Source organism: Populus euphratica, unplaced genomic scaffold (assembly GCF_000495115.2).
Source record: "Populus euphratica unplaced genomic scaffold, PopEup_1.0 scaffold11.1, whole genome shotgun sequence".
NCBI lineage: Eukaryota > Viridiplantae > Streptophyta > Magnoliopsida > Malpighiales > Salicaceae > Populus > Populus euphratica.
The window spans coordinates 545,094-554,972 of NW_011499878.1; the positions used below are offsets into that span (position 1 = coordinate 545,094).

Sequence of the window (9,879 nt, forward strand, 5' to 3'; positions counted from 1 at the left end):
TTTCATCCTTTCCTAACTTAGTTGTTAATATCAGTCAAGCTAACGGGTTGACTCAAAAATTCTAGGATACTCAAATATTCTTGAGTAATCTGGGTTTTAGTGATGCGGTTGCACGGCCACAAAATCCAACCAAGTCAATATCAAGAAAATTATTTTTAATTTTAATAGTTATAGTTTAATTGATTACATTTTGAATTTACTTTTTAAAAATTGTTTTAATATATTAATATGAAAAATAACTTTTAAAAAATAAAAATATATTATTTTATTATATTTTTAAATAAAAAATATTTTTAAAAATAATCATATCCTCGAATATCCTTTAAATACAGCGATGTACCCGCTGAAAGAAGGGGGGGAAACTGCCTGTTATGTCCGCTTAATGTATTAGTTTACGACTCACTTCGCATCATCTCATGTGGAGAGTGCGTGTTAGGAAGACGACGCAATTATGAGTATAATAATGAGCATTTCATGAAGTTAAAGGGAGGAAAGCTAGGCATTAATAAGGCAATTATGAGTATAATAGCTGGACATCATCATTGATTAAAGCCTATATTTGATCTAATTAAAGTAATTAATGTAACATTGATATAGAAAAGCTTGTTCTAAAATGTCTCTATTATTTTATGTTTTATTCGTTTGTTTTTATTTTTTATATTCTTTTTATCATAGGTTATGTTTTTTAAAGTGTTTTTAAAATTTTATTTTTAAGAATTTTTTTTTTTTATGGTTATGTTTTTTAAAGTGTTTTTAAAATTTTATTTTTAAGAATTTTTTTTGGTAATTTGAATGCACTATAATTAAAAATAAATGAATAATTATAAAAAAAAAAAAAACATAATTTTAATTAAAAAACACTAACCCATCAACACGCCCTGACAAAACCGTGTAAAAAAACAAATAAACATATTATAAGGAAAGGTATATAAAATGGAAGGTCTGGTGAGGCCTGGCCTGCTGCAAATGCAATGAAACTGCTCACAGTAGCTAGAGAAAATATTGCAATCAAGATTTATGAAAAATATTTATCTATACAAAGCAAAGCAAGAGGATCAAATAAATGTATTGATCGATAAATAGAGTTTTACTACACCGTAAATGCCGCTCTTCTCCTTGGCGGATCACTCATATCTCTCAAATTTGGCTGTAATCCGATTTCTCTGTTTCTTCCCTCTTCTTTTTCTCCCCCGTACTTTCTAGAATTCTGCAGAACAATTGCTAGAAATCGTTTTCGTTTTCTCTTCCATTGATCGACTCCTATTCTTTAAGGTCTATAGATCTCGGCCTTGTTTTTTTTTTTTTTTATCTTCTCTTTAAATTGAATTGTTAACTCTCTGAAATGATTGTAATTTAAATTTGTGATGCAGATGTTTTTTTAATTTAATTGCGGGATGACTGGTAGCAGAGAGAAGTGAAATGGATTCAGCACGGAGTTGGTTTCAAAAATTTCAACCGAGAGAGAAGTTTAGGACTCCTTCGAGGAGGAAGGAGGGAGGTGATGAGGATAATGAAGAGACGATATTGGAAATGGATGAGGAAGCTCATTCCAATGTCACCAAGCAGAAAGTTGCTGCGGCTAAGCGGTATATTGAGAATCATTACAAAGAGCAGATGAAGAATCTACAAGAGAGGAAGGAACGGTATGATGCAATGGATTGACTGAAGATTTACATTGATGCGATGATGTAGTTGATTAATTTCTGAATGTGTTTTTGTTTTAATAGACGGACGACATTGGAAAAGAAGTTGGCGGATGCTGATGTGTCTGAGGAAGATCAGAGCAACTTACTTAAATTCCTGGAGAAGAAGGAAACTGAATACATGCGCCTCCAGAGGCATAAAATGGGTGTTGATGATTTTGAATTGTTGACAATGATTGGCAAGGGTGCGTTTGGGGAGGTATGCATACTGCCATTCTTTTTTTATACGTAATTTCTCAAGGGGTTTGCTAATGGGTGTTCGCACTATTTGTACTGAATTTTTTAGTGTTAGATTTAGAATTTTTATGTGTTTGCCATTGGCATGTTAGGATAGTGATGATATCTGAGGCATCTCTTTGTGGAGCTTCAAAAGCTGTAGCCGGTATGATTTTCTGTGAAAATGAACATTTTTTGTGTTATTTTTGTATTTTATATAATCTGCTCTGTGAATAATCACATTGTCCCGTTATGTACACTAGGCATTTTCATGAATTAGACGAAGATGTGGAAATTCTTGGCTTTCCATAGCTACTTTTTTTCTTTCCTAGCTGTGATTGCGTGTTATGCTTGTGTTTCGTAAATGCGATTTGTTAGTCAAGAAGAACATAGAAAGTCATATATTCTGTGTAATTCCTTTTCTCTTTTGTGTCCAAGCTTTGAGAATGAGTGATTCTCTTAACTATTACGTCCATTTGCTCATGTTTTTATAGGAACTACTACAAGTGCCAGTTGCTTTTCTGCTATAAGCTTATGGTTGATATAAAGTTTGCTTCCTGGGCAGGTCAGAATCTGTAGAGAAAAAACAACAGGCCAAGTGTATGCTATGAAAAAGCTTAAGAAATCAGAGATGTTGCGCAGGGGCCAGGTAAACATTTATCTGGCCTGCTTGATGATATATATGACTAAGGTTTATTACCCTTGTTTATTACGAGTTGGCATCACAATCTTTTCTAGGTTGAGCATGTTAAAGCTGAAAGGAATCTGCTCACTGAGGTTGACAGCAATTGCATTGTCAAACTGTACTGTTCTTTTCAAGATGATGGGTTTCTCTACCTTATCATGGAATATTTACCTGGTGGAGATATGATGACTTTACTTATGAGAAAAGATACCTTGACAGAAGATGAAGCTAGATTTTATGTTGGAGAAACAGTTTTGGCTATTGAATCTATCCATAAGCATAATTACATCCATAGGTTTGTAATTAAATGTCAAATAATAATAATTTTATCTTGGGGTGTTTTAGGCCAATGAGAATGTATTGGCCAGTTAAATGTGGATTAACTTTATTTTTGTTTTTGCATCACATGTAATAGGGATATTAAGCCCGACAACCTGCTACTTGATAGATATGGGCACTTGAGGCTATCTGATTTTGGACTGTGTAAACCATTGGACTGCAGTACCATCCAAGAAGGAGACTTTTCAGTAGTAAACAACAATAGTAATGGGACTACACAGAATGAAGAACGCCCAGCAGCTCCAAGGCGCACACAGCAAGAGCAATTGGAACATTGGCAAAAGAATAGGAGGATGCTTGTAAGTTTTCTGCCATCGCATGTCTGAAATCTCCATCTATGCATGTGTGTCTGATTATTCCAACTTGGCATATCAATTTAAAATCTTAAATGGATCCTTTAGTCTCTCTGATTTGCCTTGTCTCTTCCTTGGTGATTTGAAGAACATGTTTTAAAAAATGAAAGAATGTTAGTTGTGCTCAATTAAGATATGAATCCTGAGTGGATTATGGAATAAAATTCTAGAAGAGAATTTGCTTCTTTATTTTGGCTTTTATAAAGTGGTGTGTGAGCTTTAAGCATGTTTTTTGAAGATCAAAGGATATGGCTTTGTTTTTCCTTGTCTAAATTTTGTTGTTGGGTCCTGCAGGCCTTTTCTACTGTCGGTACACCTGACTATATCGCTCCAGAAGTGCTATTGAAGAAAGGTTATGGGATGGAATGTGATTGGTTAGTAGTTCTGTATATTCTGATGGGCATGGAAATAAATTACTTACAAAAAGTTTTGATGACTCCATGGTGGGAAATAACTTAAGCCTTCAACTGTTACCAACGCTTGCTGCATATCTGGAGATACACTAGTTTTCTTCAAGGTAGTTTAGGCTACGAGACTTACAGTTATTATTTGCAGGTGGTCACTTGGTGCTATCATGTATGAAATGCTTGTGGGTTATCCACCTTTTTATTCAGATGAACCATTGTCAACATGTAGGAAGGTAAAGTGAGATATATTGGTGATTGGTGTTTTTGTTTTCAACCTTGCATCTACTTGTCTTTGATTGTACAATTCTTTCTTGCATGTCTTTCTAGATCATGCTTATTAAGTCTCTTGCCTGTACTATTTCTTCGAAGATAAATTTCACACAGCAATAGATTAGGAATTTCTGCTGTTAGTTTTGGTTAATTTTAAACTGAACCCATAGCTGTACTTTATTGTTTCTGACCCAACTTGTTTATCATTGGGATCTCATTTGTATCATAAAGATCCATAGTTTTACTCGGGTAAATCTTTTAGGTTGCATGATACAGTTGATCTATGTTTGGGGCATAGACATCTTCGACCATTAATCATTCTTTTCCTTTTGAATAGTTTAATTAGCATATTTAAAGTAGCCAATGATTTTTCTGTTTTTAAATCTGGTTAATATGAATGCAGGTTTTTTTACGCTACATAGGTTGTGGGTGCTTTCCTGATTGGATCAATATCCTAATGGGGCGCTACTGATATATACTTAATATTATGGGTTTTAAGAATAGTAAGTAAATATCAATTCGGTAATAAGTTAATGCTGTGAAGTTTCCCTTTTATGCAGATAGTAAACTGGAGAACACATTTGAAATTTCCAGAAGAAGCAAAATTATCTCCAGCGGCAAAAGATCTTACTAGCAAACTCTTATGTAATGTCGACCACAGATTGGGAACAAATGGCGCAGATGAAATAAAGGTGTTGTATGTTGTGTCCTTTTCTGAATACTTGAATATGTTAAGTAAGCTAGTTGCAAATAAAAAGAATTACATTCCTGCCTCTTCCTTTTACAGGCTCATCCATGGTTTAATGGTGTGGAATGGGATAAGCTTTATCAGATGGAAGCTGCATTTATTCCTGAGGTCAAGGATGATTTGGATACCCAAAATTTTGAAAAATTTGAAGAGGTATTGACGTCTCTTAATTTCTTATCAGGGTTTGTGAATTATCTGTGCTTGTTGCTCAGTATACTTATATTTTCTGCGTGCTTTTGGCTCTGCAGTCTGAGAACCAACCTCAAACTACATCAAAAACTGGTCCATGGAGAAAGGTCAGATTAAGTCTTCGAGAGTATTTACATATGGGATTATTAGTGCCATTATCTCTCAGTATATTTATTTTTGTTGCTTCAAGCTGTGAAGTGGTTGATTCTTGAATATGAAAAAGTTTTCCTCTTCAGCAAATTAGAAAATTTCATTTTTACACGCAGAGAAAATCAAAGGCATTGTATTTTTCTCTGCTCCAAGTGTCATATGAGTTTTGTTCTTGGTAACTTAGCGTTCTTATGGTGAAGAATTCTAGCCACATGTAGTCCATGTGATTGTGTCTAGGGTTCCTCTGTTTTTTTCTCTCCTTTTCCCCATTGGAATCTGAATGTGGGGCAATGACAAGTTAAGTTGCTGGTATGTTTTTGGAGATCTGTCATAGTTAGTTGCTTTTTAATTTTTACCATCTTTGCATTGGGCTTTTTATTTGTTTAAGAAGGCCTTTCTGATTGTCAAGAAATTGAAGGCAAGATTTGATGGGGATCAAAATGCAATGCTCCCTAGTCTTTCCTTGAGTCTTTTGTGACTTTCTGTTATTGGTAAAGGACAGCATGCACAAGCTTTGTCCTTTGAGTGCCAGGCTAATAGTAGGGCAAGGGAACTATTTTTCATAGTTAGGAGCTGTTACTGAAGTTGCTTTTCTAGAAGTTAAAAGTTTGGAGTCTAAAATATAAGAATGGAATCAATGGATAGGATTTGTGAATTTTGGACGCATAACTTTTAATGTGTAAACGACATTAAATTCTTAACTCTCAGTCCTTTTGGACAATGTCAAGTAATTAATGCTAAACCAAGCATGCACGATAATGGCAGATAATTCAAAGATCTTATTTATATCCCTATCTCGTAATTAATTACTATACAACTACAAAACTTTAGAGAAATTATATTTCATAAAAAACCACTGGCAACTCATAAGCCTAGAATATTTCCAACTATATATGTTCATCACACCAAGAGGAATCAAAAGAAATATAAGAGATGGGGGGTTTTTTGTTTTTTTTTCCTTCATATTGTTTCCTTCTTTTTTTCTCTCTCCCTGAGACTGGCATGCATATTACATACACACAATAGTAGGTACTAAAAGTGGGAACCGAATAAACTAGACAACATCGGACCCGTCGTATAAAAATACATAGAGAAGCAGTGAGATGTTCATGTTTATGGCAGCAATGCAAATCGGGAAGGACAGCTAAAACCATCATGATCTAATCTTTTAATTTAAAGCAGCAACTGGTGCAAGAGAAATGATCTATATTTGGAACCACATGTGCTTCTCATTTCTCAACCAGTGATATTTAATTTAAACCATCATGAATTACCCAACCATAGATGACCTATATTTCCCTCACTTTTTGACATCTATATTGCAGATGCTCTCATCTAAGGACGTCAATTTTGTGGGCTATACATACAAGAACTTCGAAATTGTGAATGACTATCAAGTTCCGGGGATGGGTAATTCTCTAACATTTTCAACTGCATTGCAACACTTGGTTATGGTTTTGATTTGGGTATCTATTGAATTATGTGCATGAAAACTAACACTTTATTTAGATCTTGTTTGTTTATACGGTATGTTGCGCTTTTAAAAAAATTGATTTTTTTTTCAAATGATTTTTTTTATATGGTTTTGATATACTAATGTCAAAAATAAATTTTAAAAAATAATAATAAAATATTATTTTAATATATTTCTAATTAAAAAAATAAATTGAAAAACAATCATAATCACAATATCAAACATTATCTTAGCAAGAGGAAAAAGGCACTAAACTTTTCAGGGAATGGTGCCATATATGTTCTGTACATAAATGTGGTAAGAAATATTAAGTTAGAATGGGATTTTATTTGAACGGGATTTTAAACTTAGATAAGTTAATGGTACGTACACATTCATTTTGTACCTATATCCATTTCATGTTCTGCAAATTAAAAATTATGCAACTGTTGCTTGGCCTTGAACTGGATCTTTTGAAGCTTTGCCAAGTCATTAATGGCACTTCTAAAGTACCAGCAACACGATTTCTTAAGCACGCAGAACCGACTTTCTTGGTGAACTGATTCATTTCAAGTGTGGGATCTCACTGGATCAGTAAGCATCCAAGGACAACTAAGAGAATTTGTGATTTGGCAACACAAACTTCATAAAGGGATTTGAATTTCAGAAAGTATCTCTTAATTTTTTTTTTACATTATTCTATTCTTAATAAAAGTTAGCCAAACTTTGCAAGGATTCTGCACGTCTCTCTATGCTTGAGTTAATCTTAAAGTGCTTAGCAAATCGCAGACACACACAGCGCATAATTTTTGCAGCGCCAGATGTAAGGGCAAGGCAAATAGGTTGGCCTTGAAGATGCGCCTCTTATATTTCAAATTATATCATCTTAGAGACAGCAAGGGCACCGAGTGACTGGAATTTTCCTACAAAAGATGCCTGGAATTTAGTTTAGCTATCTTGCTTGATTGCTTTTCCAGTTCTTCTATTGTTTCTAGTGGCTACTGATTTCAATTTGTTCTCATCTATAGCTGACTTGAAGAAGAAAGACACCAAGCTGAAGAGACCATCTATCAAGTCGCTTTTTGGTAGGCTGATACCTATTCCCAATCTATTTCTTGGAAACATGCATCATGATCACCCTTTATTTTCCCTTCTCATGTGCCTGACTGTCAGATAATTTTGTGTATTGTAAATTGTAATGCTGTTTGTTCAACCTTTTTGGCTCTACTCTTTCAGAAGGCGAGTCGGAGGCAATAGAATCATCAGTTACAGCCCCTGGTGATGAGACTTCTCGAGGGAGCTTTCTGAACCTCTTGCCTCCACGACTAGAAGTATCTCGAAACCAGAATGAAACCATTATTAGATTTCATTGATGGTACCTTCTGCATTCGCAGTTGATGTTGACAGTTATTTGAAGTTGAAGTGCTGGGTTTTGAGGCAACTTTCAGCTTTAGCTCTCCTTAGGCAATTAGCGGTGCATTTTTTTTTAATTATTTGTTAAAAAAATAGTAAATAAGAATTCACTCAGTATATAGCAGGACGTACAAATCCACGCTAACACGTACCATGTATATGTTTACATGTGTTCTTCAGGTTGATAATAGGAAGAAAAAAAAAACATCTGTGTAGTCTATTTGCTGAGATGCTGCACTGCATAATGAGTGATGGGTGCTCAGTTGTTGCAGAAATTTGCTTTATTCCTTCCTGGAATGTGCTCCAGCTCCTCTTCTTAATGATTCAAGCTATACTTTCGCCTCTGAGCTTCCTCGAAACCCTTTTTTAAAGAGTTGGCCGAGCCTTCTTGGAGGAGTTAAACCCGTGACCTCTCCTTTAAACGAGTAGTGTTGCTGCCAGTGTAGTTAGAGCCCAAGTGGCTACTTCCTTGAAACTGCTGTTTGCTACAAAGGCTCGAGTGTATATATAGATTTGAGGAGCCATAAAATCTGAATGCATGGAAGAACAACAACAATGAATGTATTGAATAACTTTCTGTTCTACTTTAAGGGCCTTAATCTTATTGCTGTTTGTCCAATATAACAGGTCCTACATGTGTTCTTCACTCGGTGAATCAAGGACAATCAATCTGAGTTTGTTGGAAACTGGATGGAGAGCAACAAAATTAGTCTCCAAAGGAGGACATGATAATGACGGTGCCAACTTTCCAAAAAGATGTTCAGAGATGTTGTGGAATTTTTAGTTTGGAATTATATTAAAATATTATTTTTATTATTTTTTAAAAGTTATTTTTATATTAGTATATAAAAATAATTTAAAAATATAAAAAATATATTATTTTAAAAAATAAAAAATATTATTTTAAAAAATAGTTTTAAAACACAAAAAAATATTAATCAGAAAAAACATAGGGTGTAAGAAGCGGAGTAATAGATTCTCACATTAACAAAGTTTTTATTTGCTTGGAAAGTGGTTTTTTAAAAATTATTTTTAAATTTTTTTTATATTTATTTGTTATTAGAAAAGTTAGTCAACAAAAAATACTTTACAATAAAAAAAATTACTTGATTTTAAAAAAAATATTTTTCTTTTATTTTGAGCAGAAAATACTTTCTAAATGTTATAAAAAATTTAAAAATATTGTATTATTTGTTAATTATATCAAATTTAGCTCTCAAACTTTTGATTGATATATATTTTATTTAAATTTTTTTTAATTTCATCCCTTAATTTTTTTTTTAATTTAATTTTTATAGTAACTTTAGTTTCTATTTTTATTATTGTTATTTGCTTTTCTTTTATCATTTTTTATCTATTAAATTCGATCTTTATTATTTTTATTATTACTTGTTTTATTTAAAATAAGTTATGAAATTTTACTTATTATTATTTTAATTTTATCATATTTTATTTATTTTTTTTATTAAATTTAATTTTTATTATTATTTATAGATTTAATTTTTTTTATTATTTATTATATTTAAAATAATTTATGAATTTAAACTTTTTTCAACTATATTTAAGATAATTTATGAATTTAAACTTTTTTCAACTTTATTCACCTTTAATTTTTTAATTTGTAAGATTTGTTTCTTGTTATTTTAATAAATTCGATGAAAAAATATTAATAAGTTAATTTTTAATTTATTTTTATAATATAATTAAATATTAAAAAATATTTTTTAATTTATTTTTTATAACATTTCTCAATACCTAAAAACAATTTACTTTTTGAGAATTTATTTTAAATAGGAATGAACGACGTAAAGGTAAATTCCAAAAGCGTCCGCTAGGTGACAATATGATTGTCAGGCCCCTTTTTAAAAAAAAGTTTGGATATCGATTTATGCGTCATCAGGTCAATTTATAATTAATCCCCTACTTATGACTTGCCTCCGTCGCCGTGGTGGG

General features: G+C 32.5%; 1 protein-coding gene across 2 annotated transcripts; it reads left to right on the top strand.

Annotated features, from left to right (window-relative positions):
• Positions 1-928: 928 nt before the first annotated feature.
• Positions 929-8,543, top strand: LOC105128739 (serine/threonine-protein kinase 38-like). 2 transcript variants are annotated; one of them, XR_842939.1, is made up of 15 exons: positions 929-1,272; positions 1,371-1,643; positions 1,728-1,902; positions 2,485-2,568; positions 2,658-2,899; positions 3,020-3,242; positions 3,591-3,670; positions 3,852-3,936; positions 4,534-4,665; positions 4,761-4,874; positions 4,970-5,017; positions 6,386-6,470; positions 7,542-7,598; positions 7,750-7,987; positions 8,107-8,543. XR_842939.1 is itself a non-coding variant. In XM_011030537.1 (14 exons), exons 2-14 carry the CDS (start codon positions 1,420-1,422, stop codon positions 7,884-7,886), a joined length of 1,686 nt encoding a protein of 561 aa, XP_011028839.1. In that variant the 5' UTR covers positions 929-1,272; positions 1,371-1,419; the 3' UTR covers positions 7,887-8,538. The 2 variants fall into 2 exon arrangements, 1 of the variants encoding a protein (XP_011028839.1); XM_011030537.1 differs by having other exon boundaries at positions 7,750-8,538.
• The last annotated feature ends 1,336 nt before the right edge of the window (positions 8,544-9,879 follow it).